The 19,906-nt window shown below is 42.0% G+C and overlaps 1 protein-coding gene across 2 annotated transcripts in view; it reads right to left on the bottom strand.

Moving 5' to 3' along the window:
- Positions 1–19,906, bottom strand: part of BAALC (BAALC binder of MAP3K1 and KLF4) — an 86,402-nt gene that overhangs the window by 50,228 nt on the left and 16,268 nt on the right. Inside the window, exon 1 of one of the 2 annotated variants that reach the window (XM_064384476.1) lies at positions 9,819–10,154. The exons of the other annotated variant lie outside the window; for it this stretch is intronic. Coding sequence (XP_064240546.1) covers positions 9,819–10,023 — 205 coding nt within the window. The 5' untranslated portion in view covers positions 10,024–10,154. Of the gene's footprint in view, positions 1–9,818; positions 10,155–19,906 lie in introns of those variants that run through there. 2 annotated transcript variants of the gene reach the window in all.

Genomic DNA, 19,906 nt, shown 5'->3' with positions numbered 1-19,906 from the left:
CCTGCAGCTCTCTGTATTAGCACAACTCTGGTGACATGGTATGTAAGCAGAATAACCCTCAGTCCTAAAGATGTCCACTCCTAATCACCGGAACCTGTGAATATATAAGATTCCATAGCAAAAGGGACTTCAGGTTGTAAGTGGAATTAAGGTTTATAATCAGCTGGTCTTAAAATAGATTATCCTGAAATACCCCAGTGGGACCAATGTAATCACCAAAGTCCTTAAAGGTGAAAGAGGGAGCCAGAAGAGACAGATTCAAAGGCGATATGACTGTTTTTAAAAGGCACAGAGAGATTCAGTGTTGCTAGTTTTGAAAATGAAGAAAGGGGCCATCAACAAAGACATACAGGCTGCCTCTAGAAGCTGGAAAAGGAAAGGAAATGGATTCTCTAAGGAGAGGGAATGCAGCTCTGAGGACAACTTAGCCCAGGGAGACCTTAACAAGCTTCTACCCTACAGAGCCGGAAGATAATACATTTATATTGTTCAAGCCACTAACGTTGTGGTAGTTTGTTGCAGTAGCAATGGAAACAAACATACTTGACATCGTGGAAGTTTCCCATTTTGTTTTTAGGGACCATGCCCGGGAATTCAGTTAATACCTAACAACAGTGCTCTGCAAACTTAGGTATTCCAGTGACAACAACCATACCTTCTATGCCTGCAACCAGCTTCAGTAATTATGTGCTTAGGTTCATGAGCAGATATGGAGCAGAGGTGGTGGGGCTGGATAGCTACTCACTGCAACTTTGTTGGAAAAGAACTGACCACTGCTAGCAATTCCATGGCAGTCATACTGAAGCATGAGCATCCACCCATTGCAGGGAAACATGCCTTATGACACCTGGGCCAGAGAGGCTCTCCCAAGCTATAAATTACCTGGTTTTGCAGGGTTGTCGCATACCCACCTCCCCAGATCTGGGCCCCCCATTTCCTCTCTTACCTATACATAGTGTGTGGCCATGCTACCTGCACAGTCCTTCTTGAACCAGCAGAGCCCCTAAACTGTTGTCGCTCCAGGCAAGTGCAAAGGCAAGAGGGTAATGGGCTAATGAGCAAAGCCAGGGAAATAAGAACAGTGGAAGTGATTAGGACTCAAAAGGGAAATAAGACATTCCATTTTCTTCCTCACTTCCCATCACCTTTGTCATTCTGACAAAGGACTCTAGGCCATCTTGCTGGTGTTCACCCAACAGCCATGCTCACTCTTCTTGGCAGACCTCATTCTTATGACAAAGGCTGAAATGCCAACCCTGGCTTTCCCAGCTCCCCAGCAGCACTTCCCCCAGCCCCAGGGAATAAAGCATGACTGGTTTGAGATAATAATGGTTGAAACCTCTCCCTTTCTAGTGGTGTGTTCTATGGTGAGAATGTGATTTAATTCTGTCCCATGATATGTCAAGGTCATCTTCTGTGGGGCTTCTGGGAAAAAGATAATGGAGGAAACCTCCTGCCTCTGAATGGTGTTGCCTGAGAGTGAATGAAGACCTGTCCTCATGGGGAAGAAGTCCTAAAGCTTGACCTCCCTATACTATGGAGTTAGCTCATCCTGGAGCCTCCCTGCCTGAGTTTCTTGCTGTGGAGATAACAAATTATTTGCTACTTCGCAGCCTGGTAGGTCAGTCTGTCACTTGCTGCTGAAAGCTCTCTCACGGATATAAGCATCTTGGGATTCATGCAGACCTCAGGAATTCCTGGTCAGTTAGCGCCCTCTTGATGGAGATGTACGGACCAAGTGGACAACACAATAATAATCAATAGCACAGGGTCTCTATCAGGACTTCACAGTCAAATGCTATGAGGATGGAAACCACTTCCCACCTGCTCCTACCTCTGGATTCCAGAAGTCATGAAGATAGTGTGTGAGTCTTGTCACTTACTTCATGTTAAACCCACATTTAAGTCTCACTAGAGATCATTGATTGTCAGATGGAAAATTTGTTCTCTTAAAAGCCTAGGTGTTCCATATATAACCACATGCTAAGCTTCTCTGTCCTTCTTCTCAATACTACAGAATGAAGCAGAAAGCAATAAAAGCCATTTGGGCGAAATAGCAGCTGAATCAGGCACTTTGCAGAGTTCACGTCAAAGGGGAGTAAATGTTCAAAAGCCCAAAGCCCTAGCATTGTGCAGATCTAAACAGTAGGATCCTGAGAAGGAAGGTGGCTGGAGCCTCAGATAATGTAGTTAGAGTTGAGATGTTGCACATCCGTAGATGAAGAAATGGGGGTTCCTTGGAGGTTAATTAATTCTGTGGCACACCAAGGTGGGATATGAAACAGCAAAGGATGCAGAATGAGGAAGACAAAAGAAGAAAAGCCTATGGATGAAGCAGAAAGGAAATTTCATGTCTCATTCCTGGTGCTTCACCTAAAATCCTCATGAAGAGGGACCAGCAGTCAGCCCCAGAACAACACTGTAAAATCTATCCAGTATATAAAGTATGGTTTTATATATATACACATATAAATACATTTTTTATCTTCAATGGACAGCATAAGGTGTATTCTATAATATAGATGTGGAGTTTTCAACTTTGGTTGCAAAATCCCAAGTTAAAAGAAGCCAACTTTTCACCTGCTAGCTAAGTGGGTCCCACCACCAGTATGCAGCATGTTTGGCCCATAGAAAGTACTAATAAGTATTAGTTTTAATATTAGCTACTATTAACCAAATTCTATTTATTTTGTTATGGCTATTAGGTCCAAATTCCCTGTAGCTGTGGCCCTAGGTCCCGAGGAAATCAATGTACATACACTAAGACAGACACTACTTAGCTACAGCACATGGGAAATTTTATTAATGGCATGGGGTTACCTAAAGATATTCCTGAAATACCCCGCTCACAGCCTGACTCACCCAGAGAGCTTTTGCAAAGATTAACACTCCAAAATTACGAATTCCCTTCCTTTCCACCATCAAAGCACAACCACTCACCTCTTATGACAAGGGGAGTGGCAGTGAGGAACCCTTGTGGGATAGTCAGTTCCTACAGCACCTCTACCCTTTCCTGAGAATTCTGTCTCTTCCTTTTAATATTCTGAAAAGGCCTCAAAACCACATCACCAAACCTAAACTTTACATCTTATATGCCAGAGAAAGGAAAGCCAGCTCTCTTCACCTTTTCCCCTTTTGAGCTGTGTTTTCAGGGATGCTATAACTGGGGTTTACTAGCGTTTTCTAATCCAATTATCCAAAAAGGAAAGAAAAACAGGAAAGCTATTATGTAAATCTTTGGTCATCCAGAGTCACCTGCCTTAATGAAGTTGGGCAGATGAAATGTTTGTCTTGGTTCATTTTCAATCCTATCTATTTTCACACAATCACTGCTTTATATCCCAACTTGTTCTCCTCTGCCTGAAAGGGTTTCCCCAAGGAAAGCTTGTTTGCTGGATCCCAAAGTACTGTCGGGCAGCATCCCCACTGTGCACCTTGCTCTGGCCCTTATTTTGTCTAATCCTCTCCCTACATCCTTCTGGTCCCTGTTTTTCAGTTTCTCCCTGGTGAGTCACAAGGAATGAGACATGGGCTTGAAGGATGCTAAAGTTGGAAGCCTCCTTCCCTTAACTGCCACAACATGTGAGGTTGGTGCTTTGGATGCAAAATATCTTGAAAGCAGCTTCTGTGCCAATCAGGCCCAGATTCATGCTCCGCCAAGCTTTTGTTCAGAGGCTTACATCTGAGTCCCAGTTCCAGGCCCTTTCCTCTCTGAGGCCAAGCACATGAGCCTTGCAGGGTGCAGCCAGCCAGGAAGTCCCAGATTCAGATCCTGGGAGCTGTTCATGCAGTTAGCTTTCTGGGAACTATAGTGAGCAGTAACAGTGAACCACAGGCACCACCGTGCTCTGAACACTGCTGTGGTTTTACCTAGCTGTTCTCTTCTTCCTGGAGCTCTACTTGTCTTAATTTCTCCATCTCAGAATTGCATTCCTCCCACTCGCCCACCCTGTCCTATCTTTGGCCTGATCTCTTGGCTATAAATCTGCTCTTTTCTCCCACTCGTTCTTCACAGCTCCCCATTTCTGCACCCCACCCCCTTATCATTGTTTTCTGGGCCTCCCAGAAATCCCAGAACCTGGCCCAGGCCTGCACTGTGGGCAGATTCACTTTCAGGCCTCACAGTCCCTCTGGGCCAGGAGCAACAACTTCCCTCTGCAGTGAATATAGCCATCTCTTTTTGATCATGGGGCTGGGAATTCTGGTCCTCATTAGACTCCCTTAGGGCTCATCCCTGAGACTCTAAGGCCATCGCAGCCTTCATCCCCAGCCTGTGCTGCTGAATATCCCTCCCATAGTAATTAGCTGCCTACATCCTTGTCTCCCCAGGAAGACCATCAGTGCCTCAAGGGCAGGACATTTTGTTGGCCAAAACATGGCTTTGAGCCCAGCATGGGGCCTGGCACATAATTGGCACCCACAAAGTTTTCATGACTTCGTAATGACTGCCTCCCATCCATTTTGGAAGAAGACAGGCTTGAATTGGACACACCTCATGAACTAGCTGTCTGCCTTTAGGGGAGCCATCTCCACTGCTATTCCTCAACTGGGAAACGAGGAGGGCGAAGCAGGCCTAGCAAAGCTCCAAGGATCCTGTTCTGTGAAAAGTCTGTGACTCTGCCTGGAGCGTGTTGTGTTCCTATTCAGGACAGTGACCCTGTTGTTGGTAGTTTTATTTGTGAAGAACAATTATCCAAAGTTTGGGAATAATGCAGAAGAAATGATTAACGTTATGCTAGGAGCACTTCCCAACAATCTCACTTAAAGGTCTTCTGGGGTTCCTACCCAGCATGACTTTACCCCCAGTGGACATTTGGAGACATTTCAGTTGCAGAGGCCATGCATGCTATCAAACAACCTACAGTGCCCACGACAGCACCCCCAACAGAGAATTAGCTGGGCCCAAAATTTCAATAGTGCTGGAGGCATTGAGAGATCCTGGCTTAGAGCATGCAACTTGGTTTGCACGTTTGATTAGGGCCAAACATTTTACAATTCTGAGAACTGATCATGTATGATAAGTTTCTTTTCTGTCTGATAGAGAAAAGAACCTCAAAGACTATGGGTTTGGGTTTTGAGGGATTTTTTTTTTTTTTTGTCCTTTAGGATGTAATAGTTTTGTGTTTAATTTGGCAATCTTATCTCAGCTTTCCTTCTTTCCACTGACTATTTTTAAAATATTCCCTTTTTTTCTGAGCAATTTATTTATTTTGTTTTTAAATTAAACTTTTCTTTTTTTTCTTTGAGATGGAGTCTCGCTTTGTAGCACAGGCTGGAGTGCAGTGGCGCAATCTCAGCTCACTGCAACCTCTGCCTCCCGGGTCCTGGTTCAAGCGATTCTCCTGCCTCAGCCTCCCATGTAGCTGGGATTACAGGCATGCACCACCATGCCCAGCTAATTTTTGTATTTTTAGTAGAGACAGGGTTTCACCATGTTGGCCAGGCTGGTCTTGAACTCCTGACCTCATGATTCGCCCACCTCGGCCTCCCAAAGTGCTGGGATTACCATGATTTAATTTAGGCATGAGCCACTGCGCTCAGCCTAAATTACAATTATTTCAAAATCATCTATAGATTCACACGAAGTTGTAAGAAATCGTACAGAGTGATCTTTTCTAATTTTCCCCAATGGTAACATCTTACAGAATTGTAGTACAAGGTCCTATCCAGGGTACTGACATTGGTACAATACCCGTCCTATTTAGATTTCCCCAGTTTTAATTTGCACTTATTTGTGTATTTGTGTTTAATCCTATACGATTTTGTTACATGTGCACTTTCACGTATCCACCACTGCAAGCAAGATACAGAACAGCTCCATCACCACAAGGATTCTTCGTTGCCTTTCTAATAATCACACCCTCCTATTCTCTTTTGACCTGACTTTATCATCCAGCTGTGACCCTCATCAATGAGTTAAAAAGATAGTGTGACACCTGCTCACTATTTATTTGTATGATAATTAAGTTTTTAACATTTTGAGAAATATACTTTGATATATTCCTTTGCTATTTAATGAAACTACCCTTTAAGCAGCAACTCAATCACTGAGCTCCAATGACAAGACCAGATGGTTCCTAATTTCCTCACCAGAGATGATATTAATGAAAACCATCACATGCTAGGAACACACAGTGACCTTTAGCAAGCAGCCTAACTTCTGTGTGATTTAGTTCCTTCTTCTATAAAATAATAGCTCTGATTTTAAGGAATTTGTGGAGGATTCAACTAGTTAATATACACAAAGCACTTAGAATAGTGCATGGCACATAATCAATTGTCAATACATTTTATAGTATGTTCTTTCATTTAATGTCCACATCAGTTCTATGAGATATGGACTCTTGTTACCCTAACACAACAGATAAGAAAACTAGGATTCAAGTTCAAGTAATTTTCCCACGGTCTCAGCCTAGTAAGAGGTAAAGCAACAATTAGAATGCTAGTCTCTGTAATTCCAAGCACCACCTTGCCCTACTTACTTTGTGAGAAATTGAAGTGCTGTACTCAGAGTAAAAACCAGAAACTGCAGTTCTAGGGGAACACAAACTGTGAAGATGATGGGGAATTTTGTATGGGATAGGTGGCTATCAAGAGAAGAGGAAGGCCATGTATAGTGGCTTATGCCTACAATCTCCCAGTGCTTTGGAAGGCCAAGGTGGGAGCATCACTTAAGGCCGGGAGTTTGAGACCACCTGAGCAACATAGTAAGACCCTGTCTCTACAAAAATGCAAAAATTAGCTGGGAGTGGTGACACACACCAGTAGTCCCAGCTACTTGGGAGGTTGAGGCAGAAGGATCTCTTGGGTCCAGGAGTTCAAGGCTACAGTGAGCCAAGATCATGTCACTGCACTCTAGCCTGGGCAACAGAGTGAGATCTGTCTCTAAAAAGAGAGAGAGAGAGAGAGAGAAAGAAAGAAAGAAAGAAAGAAAGAAAAGAGAAAATTTGAGATCCATATATGCTCTCCATCTTATTTATAAAGTTTGAGAAATATACCTTTTAACAACTTCAACAACAAAAACCCAGAGGAAAACCTTCATAAAATGAGCACAAGCATATTTTGTCTAAATTTTCTTCCCACAAGAAGCTAGAAACACATGGGAAGATGAAACCACCAGCTCAAACCAATTCAGCAAGTCCAGCAAAGGGGACGTAGCACAGCAGGAAGGCACATGAGGGCCCTGCAGCCTCTGCCCTCAGAAAGCAGTAGTTTTCCATTCACAGTTCTTCCTTCAAACTATTGATTCACACTGGGGCCAAACAAAAAATTTCCTGGATTATGTCAGAGGCAACAAGAAACTGCAACCAACCAAGCCTGAGAGGAAATGAATCAGAAGCAGAGTCTGAAGCCTTCACACAAGTCCCTCCCATTTCAACTTCTGTGAGCTAGGACAGCACAAAGCAGAGGTTTCCAAAAGGCAGGTCACAGAGACAATTTCCCTGGCCCATGGTACAATGAGAAAAATGAGATAGTGCGGTGGGTTAGTGGGCGCTAGGATTGCTCACTCCCTTTCTTAGCAAGATTGGTATGTTTCTGTCCCTTCTTCAGGAAGGGCTTCCTTCCTCATATACATATCAGTCTTCTCTTTTTTTTTTTCCTTATAGTACTTAGTTCTAACATATTAATACTATGTCATTTCCTTCTTTTTTTTTTTTTTTTTAATCTATTACCCTGTACCTAGGGATTAAGCATGAGGACAGGAATTTTTGTTTCTTTTGTCACTGTTATATTCTGCAATGACTAGAACAGTGCCTAGCACATCATAAGTGCTAGTACATGCTTGCTGAATTAATTTAGCAGTGCTTTCTGCAGCGTGTGTGTGTGCATGTGTGCTTGTGTATGCGCGAGACAGCCTTCCCTATGAAATGGTAGAAGTAATAAATGGTAGATCTTTTTCATGTCCCCCTCTAAATAAAAAGCACCTCGATCAACATGCACACACACTCACACATTTTTTTTCTTTTAAATTTTACACTTTTTTTTTTCTTTTTTTTTTTTTTTGAGACGGAGTTTCACTCTTGTTACCCAGGCTGGAGTGCAATGGCGCGATCTCGGCTCACTGCAACCTCCGCCTCCTGGGTTCAGGCAATTCTCCTGCCTCAGCCTCCTGAGTAGCTGGGATTACAGGCACGTGCCACCATGCCCAGCTAATTTTTTGTATTTTTTAGTAGAGACGGGGTTTCACCATGTTGACCAGGATGGTCTCAATCTCTTGACCTTGTGATCCACCCGCCTCGGCCTCCCAAAGTGCTGGGATTACAGGCTTGAGCCACCGCCCCCGGCCATTTTTTTCTTTTTTACTGGCCAATGAATTCCAAAAGTCTGGGACTCGGTGGTCTCAAAAAAGAGTTTTAGAGTAAAGCAAAGCTTGGCTTGAGTTTGGCACTTTCAACTGTGTGACTTTGGGCAACTTCTTTTATATCTTGAAGCCTCAATTTCTTCACCTACAAAATGGGAATAGTGATGCTAACCTCATGAGGCTGTTCTACAAATTAATTGAGAGGATACTATGTAAAGCAGGGGCCTGGTCCAGAGTAGGATTAGTGGACTAAATAGATGGCACCCCCAGTGTGGCTCCACTGTGGGCAAGGCAGGCCTTCTCCACCCAGGCCTTGTCTCAAAAGCCCCCTTGGGGCTTGGACTCTTCGCTCCAGTGAGACTGCCCATAACTGAGGTCATGCCCAGACAAATGCCACCCAAAGGCAGTTTCCTGGCATTCAGTAGAGTTATTCTTAATTCAGTCCTGCTTCAAATTCAACTCCCTTGCTATACATTTGAACATCAAAATCAGAGGTTTTAAGATACCACTTCCAAACTGCTAAAGTAAGCCTATTTGCTTGGGAGTGGTAACTTCTGAGATTCTCCCAAATTAGTAGACTTACACATGAATTCCTTTCTCCATTTAACTAGGAAAGAGAGAAATCATGTCAAGAATCTCACAGAAGGATATAATTCAGAAATCATGAGAAAACAATTCTGAAATTACAACATAAGTAAGCAAAGAAACACAAATAGTTTCTGAGCTATTTGAATTGCACACATTTTCAATTGTTTATATTTTTGCTTTCTTGAAAGCACACAATCTTGCCTTCTACTGTAGTTCACACTATTAGAGCATTGTATTAATAAACGAAAGTGAGTAAACTTGAAATTGTGTAGAGAGAAAGAAAGTGAAGCAGAGATGAGGTCTCTACTGCTTAGCCCTGAGAAAGTCAGCTGAGTCAAAGTGAGGAGGCCCAAGAAAAAAGTCTCTGGGCTTTCAACTGTTTAGGGCAGGGAGGGCAGAGAGGTGAGTAACTGCAGGGAGTAGGAAGTTCCGCCACAGGCTGACAGGCTCTGTCCTGGAGTTATACTGGGTAGAGATCAACTGGTATAACTCCATGCAATGGAAATGGAAGGGAAAAGCCCCCTTTAGCAGTGGTTACCATTTTTTCAAAATGATGCCCCAAAATTTGGGGGACTGTTGTCAGACTGCTAGCTGTCTTCTAATATGAGGCCTTTGCTTTTGCTATTGTAACAGAGCTCTTGGCTTCTAGCTTTGTTTGTTGTTGCTCAACTAAAAGACATTTCCCAGCTTCCCTTGCAGCTAGATGTAGCCATGTGACGTAGTTCCAACAATTGCTATGGGAATGTACACTGTTTCTCTCTAAGAGAAGTTCATGGTATGGAGCATTTCCCAAACTTATCAAACCATGAAGCATGGCCAAAGTGCCTTCTTGGAGTCAGTCTAAAAAAGTGGCTTTCTGTATCCTCAGGTCTCTTCCAGGTCCGAACATCTATGAATTACCCTTTGCCTATGATCCGTTTCCAAATACCTTCATCCAGGGTTTTCTCTTCCCCTTGTCTACATCTTTGCAGTTCACAAGTTGAGCCCAGAAAATCAGTTAGCTGGCATCCTTGTAGCAGAGTCCCAAGGTCATGGCTGGAAAAGCAGCAGGGCATGCTGTGAGTCTGTGAAGAAAGCCCTTCCCGGCTTGGCACACAGTTTCCTTCACCATCAGGCCCCTGGCTGTGCCCCATGTGAGAAGGTCCAGTCTCACCACAGTTGCTTCCCAGCAAACACACAAATAACTTTCTCCTTTATTCCAAGGACACACTGGCACTTTTTCTTTTTCTTTTTTTGGTGCTTTGCCAGAGGGTTCCCCGACAACCACATTGGAATTTGTGTATTTGTCCTTTCCTATGAGAACTCCATCTTGATGAGGGAGGCCATCAGAGTGGATTCAGGATCCAGCCCCCTTTCACAGTCTGAGCAGCCATCAGCTTCTGGGGTTTGAATCATCCAAAAGCTGCTCTGTGTCCTGGACCTGTAATTTTCATGCTCTGGATTGTCTATGGGTGAAGGCCTCCAGTTTCTCTACAAGGACAACCTTGCTCATTGTGAGAATGGGTGTACCTTCCATAGCCTCTTGCATTAAGGAATGTGTTAGACTTTAAAGTAATTTCTTGAGGCCCTTTGTTCCTTATGTGGACTACAAGTCTGTGGGCAGGGACCATGACTAGTTTTGCACTCTGCAGATCACTTTACTCACTTCTGGCACCACTACTGCTACTGACTTAGATTCCAATTCAACTTTGTCAAGGTTTAAGTTGAGTAGTATTTTCCCTAATGCTTTTTAATTTTTTTTGAGACATAGAATCACTGAAGTCCAGTTGATGGAACTTTAAATTTAAAGTTTGGAAATCTCTGGCCTTACTGAATGGTTCTGGCATGAATTTCAAAAAAACTTTTCTTTACCAAGTACCTGCCACATGTCAGACACTTTCCTGCATTTTAGCCAATTTGCCTAAAAATGTGGCAGTCAGCAAATTCCTGGGGGGGGATCTGAGAATATACTATCATTCTTCTGTTTCATGGTAATTGTGAAAAAAAGCTATTAAAAGGAAATTTGGAATCATCAAAATGATCTCAACTTAATAGAATTCCATGATTTGTTGTTGACATGTGTATTGTTTTAAAGGCTGCATTAGCGTCAACTCCTTCAATAGTCTTGCAGTATGAAGAAAGATATAAATGAGATCTCTGTACTTCATGATGGCAAAATGGCATCATGGATGAAAGCTTCTGAGTCATTTAAATATAGAAGAGGGTGAGAGAATTGAATCATCACCTGTGCAGGGGCCCTGTCTGGAAACAGTGGCATCCACATCTGTGTGGCACACACAATATAGTTCCCATCCTTAGAGGCACCAGCTTGCAGTAAGTGCCGTGAATGGCTGAAGCTGGCATCACTGTTAAAATGAAAAATAACTGCGATAGTGATAACGATTCAAATGATGGTTCATCGTGCCTCAAAAATCAAAAGGATCCAGTGGGCAAAAGTGAAATGGAAAATAAGCAAATGTATCTTTCTACCACTAAAAGCAATATATGTGATTCAGTTTCTATAAAACAAAACTGTTGTATTAAATTAATGCTATTATTCAGAATGTCACTGGCCTTCTAGTTTGCACCTCTCTCATTTTGTTTGTTTTATGATTGTCTATGAGCTATAAGGGGTAACTTTACCTGATTTAATGTGCACATTTTTAAGTAAATCATAATTAAAAAAAAAAAAACCATTGAAGTTATCCCCAGGGTCATTTAATCCCTACATCTGTGAAGTTGGCTATATTACCTCCACTTTACAGGGAAACTGGAGCTTAGGGGATGTAGAGATCTGCCTCAGTGAGTAAAAAGCAAGCCAGAGGCTGGGCACGGTGGCTCATGCCTGTAATCCTAGCACTTTGGGAGGCTGAGGCAGGCGGATCACCTGAGGTCAGGAGTTTGAGACCAGCCTGGCCAACATGGCAAAACCTCGTCTCTACTAAAAATACAAAAATTGGCTGGGCATGGTTGTGGGCCCCTGTAATGCCAGCTACTCAGGAAGCTGAGGCAGGAAAATTGCTTGAACCCGGGAGGCTGAGGTTGCAGTGAGCTGAGATTGTGCCACTGCACTATACTCCAGCCTGGGTGACACAGCAATACTCTGTCTCAAAAAAAAAAAAAAAAAGGCAAGCCAGAATAGAATTCCTAATCCTAATGACCTTCTATTGCCTTCCTAAAGCAAAAGATACTTTCTTGGATAAAATATCTGGCCTCTGGATCATTTTATCAAGTTATAATTCACCAACAATCATTTGACTGAAAGGCCAAAAATACTAGCCAGAAGCTAGTCAAATGTTCTTGTCATTGAAAGGGGGTTAAAAGAAAGAATCCAAGCTTTCAATTTCCCAAACACACTCCACGGAAACAGAAGTAGATACAGGCAGCAGAAGCCCAAAGAGAGAGTTTAGGGGAATAAGACAGCAAAAATGGATTTAAAGGAAAGCCCAGTCATTCACACTTAGAAGAATTCCTGGACTAACAATTCCAAACCAAGGCAGCTGCAGCAACGATGAGGCAGAATCAAAACCTGTGGAAAGACCTTAGGTATTCAAGTGGGTTCACTAACTGGCAAATTTATTTGGGGAGAATTGGCTTTTGAACTGTGTGAAATCTAGATTTGGGCTATTCCTTCACCAATAGTGAACTCTGCTGGGAAGCAAATTTTTCCTGGGTTTCCTGCATCCAACTAGATCCTCACTCTGACACGAGGGGTAAACAGATGCAAAGGAGACAGAAAGTCAGATGGTGGGGTCTTTCCTGGGGTTCCTCCCACTGTTTCTTTTTGTTCTCCACAGGTCCTCGTGGTCACCAGCATTTATTAATGTGTCCTTTAAAACCAGTATTTTCTAGCTCTTTGGGAAAAGCTATGACCCCATGGCAACTGCAAAAGCAGAAGGTCCTTAGAAGAATCTGTGCAGAGGGACTAGAATCCAGATATTGGGTTCATATTGCTGGGAGAGTTTCCAGAGTTTAGGTCAAAATGAATGGAAATATATTTGAACTTCCTCTTTCTCTCTTCCTTCCTTCCTTCCTCTTTCTGTCCTTCTTTCCTTCCATCCATACTCCAGAAAGATTCTTTGGCAGGACTATGAGAAATTAACTGAAGAAAAGTCAGAAGTAGATGAGATCAAGGTTCCAGCGGAGGCACACAATCCTATCCCTGCTTCCATTGACACTGGAATAAAGCCTGAACCCCTGCCCATCACTCACAAGGGCCCAAATATTCTACCTCCTTACACACATCCCCCTCCCAGTTTCCTCCAGTTACTTTCATCTCACTCTGTGCCTCAATCACATCAAACTCATTCCTGTCTCAGGGCCTTTGCACTGCTGGGGGCTCTTCCTGGAGCACGCTATCCCCTAATGCCCACAAGGCAACTCCTGCTCTTCACTCACAAGTTAGCTCCATCCTCAAAGAGGCCTCCCCTTACCACCCAATCTGCTAGGCTTCCTCATCCACAGTCACTCTCTATTTTATTACCTTGGTTTTCTTCACGGTGCATACCAATATCTGAAATTGCCTTGGTTATTTCTTTCTCTATCTACCACCATTACCTCAAACCCAAATATAAGCTCTGAGATAAGAATATTGTTGGTCTTGTCCACTGCTCGAGCCCCAGCATCTAAAACAGCACTCACTCCAGGGTGGGTACTGAAGAATATTTATGGGAAGGAAGGGAGGAAGGGAAGAAGGAAGGAAGGAAGGAAGGAAGGAAGGAAGGAAGGAAGGAGGGAGGAAGGAAGGAATGATTTTCTGTGTGATAAATACACAAAATTCAACTGAGCTTGTGACTTTGTAAGAGATATACATGGAGCAATAGGGCAGGAAGGGAATGCCTGCCTAGCCACCAAAATGCCCCCACATCCAGGAAGGGCAGTGGTAAGTGATCTGAAGGGGAACATTAATGAGGGCCTGAACTAGGGCAGCAGTCTTGGGCCTGGAAAGAAAGGAACAATTCCCTACAACCATTCATTTCAAAGACAGGCTATAGAAGCTGGTGCCTCATTAGATGTGCAGAGAAAGATAGGAGTAAAACAAAACTAACCCCAAAGTCTTACACCTGATCAACCAGAGATTATTCTGATGAGCCAAGAGGGATGTCACCATAGGGTGGGCAGGTGTGTGGGAGAAGAGGTTAATTCAGTTTGGGGCAAGTTGAATTTGAGGAACTTGGCTGACAGTATTCAGATGCCTTATGATAGTTGGAAATGTGGTCTGGAATCAGGAGCAGATATGGTGGGAGGCAGCCACTGAGAGGATAATGTCAGCAGCGGGTGAGTCCTCAGGGATAGCCTGCTAAATGAGAGAACAGAGCTGGGCAAGGGTGTGAAGAGATGTGGGTGGAGCATGGGACAAATCAGGAAAGAGGAACTAAAAAAGGAGGACGAGGCAGAGGAGATGTAATCAGAGGTGGAAGGGAAACAGTGTTGTGGTAAAACTGAGAGAGAAGGTCCATTTCCAAAATGGGGAGGAAGGGTAGGCAGAGGAGATTGGCCAGGTCAGTAGTGCTGAAAGCTGCAAAAAGGGACATAAGCACTGACTCTCCATTTACAAGGTAATTGGTATTCTTTATGAGAAGAGTTTCAGTAAATTAATAGGAATGGAAATCTCCTGTAACATACGTGCAGGAATCCACCTGGACCCATCTGCTTCTCCCCATTGAGACTTGGGGGAACAAGGACTGTCACAAATATGCTAATGCTCAAAAGGTTTGCCATGCCATAATGGTAAAGTCTTTGTTTCTGGCCCTGGAGTCTCATGTCTCACCAGTATTCAAGAAACTGTGACAGGCTAACTTGTAGGGTAAAATCTCAGGTCTTGCATAGTTGTTAAAATTGCCATGCTCTTCTAGAAACTTGACATGCCTCCATCAGGTGGAGTCTGATTCCCCTACCTTTGAATGTGGGTAGACTTGTGACTCACTTGTAACCGGTAGAATACAGGAGAAGTGACACTGTATGATTTCCAAGACTAGGACATAAAAGGCAATGCAGCCTCTACCTTGCCAGCTGGGGCTTGCACTGGAGTTCTGAGCAGTTACATAAATAAGCTGACTGCCCTGGGCCACCGTGCTATGAGGAAGCCCAAACTAGCCCTTGCAGAAAGACCATATAGAGAAGTCCTGGGACTGTACCAGAGAGATGCCTAGCCAGTCCCAGCTGCTCCATCTGACAGCAAAACCCCAGCAACTGTTTTCAACAAATAACTTTAGGGACATTTTGCTTTTCAGAATATCTCAGTCATCCTCAAAGGATGAAGATTTACAACTAGTGAATATGGTCAAAACAATAGGCCCAAGGTGGGCACAGTGGCTCATGCCTGTAATCCCAACACTGAATTGCTTCAGCCCGAGAGTTGGAGACAAGTGTGGGCAACATGGCAAAACTCCACCTCTACAAAAATTATTTTTTTAATTAGCTGGGCATGGTTGCTAATTTAAAAAAAGTAGCCACCATGCCCAGCTAATACTCCCAAGTAGCTGGGAGGCTGAGGTAGGAGGATTGCTTGAGACTAGGAGGTCAAGGCCGCAGAGAACTATGATTGTACTACCATGCTTCAGCCTGGTGACAGAGTAAGACCCTGTCTCGAAAAAACAAAAACAGAAAACAAAAAACAGGCCCAGAGATGTGAACAGATTGCATATTGAGCAGAAAAGGCAGTTTTTCCAGAATCTTATAAAAAGCTGGCAACTTCATTCATAGAGATACGCACTAAAACTAACTGAGCTACAATTCCTTACCTTTTAAAGTGGTGAAAATACCTAAGTTTGACAACAAACCCTGCTGGCAGGACTATGGGGAAACAGGCACATTCATATGCTGCTGAAGGGAATGCAAAACGGCACGAGGCCTCTGGAGGGGAATTAGGCAATATCTAGCAAAATTACATTTGCATTTCAGCATTTGGCCCAGCAGTACCCTTTTTAAGAATCTATCTAAATCTACATGGGCAAAAAATGAAAAGACATGGACAAGGCTGTTACAGTAAAAGACTGGGAACCACCCTAATTGTCATCAGTAGGAGGCTGGTTTAATAAACTAGGACACATCCACACAATTGAGGGCTATGTAGCTATAAAAAGAAATGAGGAATTTATATAGTGCTTTGAAGTGATCTCTGGGATATATCCTTCAGTGAAACAGAACAGTAGGTATAGTATGCTGCCTTTTATCTTAAAAATGAAAAGCATCTAAATATATAGATACAGATATAGATATAGAGATTCGTGTGTATGTGTGCATATGTTTGCTTATTTGAAAAAAAAAAAGATAAACCAAAACCTAATAAAATAGTTATCTATAGGATAACAAAGGGATCAGAGGAAAGGGGACAGAGATGATGAAAGCTGAACATTTTATATGTAGCTTATTTTATAGATGTGTCTTAGACATGTAAATGTTTGACCAATATAAAACAAAATTAAGCAAAAGGAAACAAATGAACCCACCTATCTAGCAAGTTGATGGCTTAGCCACTGTAAAGGTTAATACTGAGTGTCAACTTGATTGGATTGAAGGATGCAAAGTGTTGATTCTCGGTGTGTCTGTGAGAATATTGCCAAAAGAGATTAACCTCTGAGTCCGTGAACTGGGGAAGGCAGATCCACCCTTAATCTGGGTGTGCACCATCTAATCAGTGCCAGCAAATATAAATCAGACAGAAAAAACGTGAAAAGGCTAGATTGGCCTAGCCTCCCAGCCTATATCTTTCTCCCGTGCTGGATGCTTCTTGCCCTCAAACATCAGACTCCAAATTTTTCAGTTTTGGGATTCAGACTGGCTCTCCTTGTAGAAGGCCTATTGTGGGACCTTGTGATCATGTAAGTTAATACTTAATAAACTCCCCTTCATATATATATGTATATCCTATTAGTTCTGTCCTTCTAGAGAACCCTGACTAATACAACCACCAAGCAAGAAATTATTTCAAGTGACTTTAAAACACAGTAATCTAACTGTATGTTCCTATTGGGATATACCCTAAAGACAAAAAAAAAAAAAAAAAAAACCTCCCACAAAATCTTTAAAAACATTTTCAGTAATCATACTGAGGCAGAAAAATAGAGTCTGGAGGCAGGGAACAGGCTGATCCATACTTCAGCTATAACAGGAAATATACTCTCCATAGGGCATAGGTGGTAAATGACTTTGTAACTTTACTTCATCCTCTCCATTTACATAGGGCATACCCAAAGCAACCAATGGAATCCTCTAGGGGGTATTTAAACTCCCAAAAATTCTGTAATGGGGCTTTTGAGTCCCTATGCTCAGGCCTGCTCTTACACTGTGGAGTGTACTTTCATTCTCAATACATCCTTTCATTCCTTCCTTGCTTTGTTTGTGCATTTTGTCCAATTATTTGTTCAAGATGCCAAGAACCTGGAAACCCTCCACTGTTAACAATACTGTTACATATATAAGACAAAGTAACCTTAGTTGCTTACTTATAATGTTGTTAGGAACCAAGATTTTCAGCATCTAAGAAAAGAATAAAGTTTTAAAAGGATGAAAAATCTGAATTGATAATATCAGTACAAACACATAGTCTCTTTAAAAATAGTTTCTAGCTCTGTCCAGTGAAAAGGGATATAAACGACCAATCCAGTAGCAACAAGCAGCCTAGGTGCCCAGGCTGTAGGCTTTAAGTATAATATTTCAATTAGAGGAACCAGGGCTCCTTAGAGAAATTGGTAATTCCAAGTCTAGCCCAGAAAAATAAAAGAATGAGCTTAGAAAAACAATAAGCCTAGAAATAATAAGCCTAGAAAAGCATACTATACCAGAAGGCCGACTATCAAAGACTACTAGATGTGTGTAAAAAGGAGTCAAGAGTCAAACAGGGGCTCCCACTAGCCAAAGATAGGATTCTCTGAGCACACACATACAAAATAATAAGTACAATGAAATAAAACCCATCCAATATGCTAATGAGCCATGAATCCATCATGATACTTTAAAAAATACTCCTTGGGTCACCTTTGGATGAATACTAGGGGAGAAACAGAGAACTGATCATTAAAGGAAAAACATTTGGCATTTACTCAGCCTTTTCAGGGAAACCAAAGTGGATATGGGGAAAAGTTACTCCTTATAAAAGAATTCCTGGTAATAAATGTTGAAGAAATCTTAGACTATCACCATTTTGTAATTCCTAATGAAATAATTGATGTAGGCAATGATTATCAATAACTGCTAAAAGCATTAGGTAGAAAGCTGATGAGAAACTTTATAAGGGATGGATCAGGTGGCCTAAGCTAATCTTAGCATGACAAAAAATGAGAGATAACCCGATGTTGTGTGGTTCCTGATGTAGAACCACATAATGGAAAGAATACCTCATTACCTGTGAAGTTTTTTACTAAAGAATCAAAGCAGAACCCCATCAAGCCTCTTGTTCTAACTATCAGTTTACAGAGAATACAGAAACGTTTTTAATTAATTACTTTTTAAATCTACAAAATTTTATGTATGGTGTACAACATGATATTTTAATATATGTATGTATTCTTGAATGGCTAAATCAAGCTAATTAACATATTTGTGATCTCAGATACCTTTTTTTGTGGTGAGATAGTTTAAAATCTATTTTTAAAACAATTTTCAAATACACTCATCCCTCCCTATCTGCAGCTTCCCATTTTTGCAGTTTCAGTTACCTATGGTCAACCAAAGTCCAAAAATATTAAATGGAAAATTCCAGAAATAAACAATTTATAAGTTTTAAATTGTGTGCCATTCTGAGTAGCATGATGCAATATCCTTCTATCCTGCTCTGTCTTGCCTGGGATGCGTATGTATATATTGTACATGTATGTATGTATGTACTCTCTCTCTCTCTCTATATATATATATATATGTATTGTCCTATGTAACCATGCTGTAGACAACACTAGCCTGTTAGTTACTTTGCAGCCCTCTTGGTGATCAAATCAACTGTTGAGGTATCATGGTGCTTGCATTCAAATCACCCTTCTTTTACTTAATATTGGCACAAAAGCAAGATTACTGATGCGCCAATTCCCATATGCCAAAGAGAAGCCCTAAAGTGCTCCATTAAATGAAGGTGTGAAAGTTCTCTACTTAATAAGGAAAGGAAAACCAGTATATATAGGGTTTGGTACTAATTGTGGCTTCAGGCATCCCCTGTAAGTATTAGAACTTATTCCCCATGGATAGGGAGGAACTACTCTATACAATACATTGTTATTAATTCTAGTCACCATGTTGCACCTTAGAGTTCCTGAAAGTTTTCCTCCTGCCTAATTGAAAATAGGAACATTTTAAACAACACCACAGGGAGGCAAGCAGCAAAATCCTAAAAGTGAGAAACTCTACCAGACAAAAAAACCAGTTTCTTAAACAAATAAATTGAAGGGGAAAAGGAGGAAATGGGAAGCCTATAAACTGAAAGAAATTGCAACCAGATAGTGTTTGATGCTCAAATGAAGATATAATCTCCGTGTGGGGTGTGTGTGTGTGTGTGTGTGTGTGTGTGTGTGCATGTGCATGCACGCACACATACCTACACACATATTTAAATCACCTTTTCATATAACTTTGTATATCATATACATTCCACACTAATATTTTTTCTTAGTGCTACAGGGTTTTGGAATCCCAAGAATAGTCAGTATTTGAATTTTGAATTTATGTGCAAAAGAGACAAATGTGGCTAAAGGGCATGGACACACTCTTTCTGTGTCCCTGTGTTAACATTTTTAGTAGCTTCTATTTAAATAGTGCTTTTTCTCTAAGAAGATCATTGGGTATTTTCTGAAGGCTTATGTAACGGCTGGAAGCCCCCTGCCTCTGCAAAGGAGCAGCTGCTTCAGAAAAGTAAACATCCTAACAGCAACCCATTCATCAGCTGCCCAGACTCACAACCAAGCAGACATGCAGTTACTTTCCAAAAACCCTCATTTCTGGCATTACAGCCTATGGCAATAACTGAGAGTTAGGGAAAGGTAAGGGAAACTCAGAAAGACACAAAGAGATTATACCTCACATCTCTTAGAAGAGCATTCCACCCTCTTA

This window comes from Aotus nancymaae, unplaced genomic scaffold (genome assembly GCF_030222135.1).
Source record: "Aotus nancymaae isolate 86718 unplaced genomic scaffold, 86718_ANA_hifiasm-v0.15.2.pri h1tg000036l, whole genome shotgun sequence".
NCBI lineage: Eukaryota > Metazoa > Chordata > Mammalia > Primates > Aotidae > Aotus > Aotus nancymaae.
The sequence above is the reverse complement of the archived record's forward strand: the minus strand, read 5'-3'. Positions and strand labels throughout refer to the sequence as shown.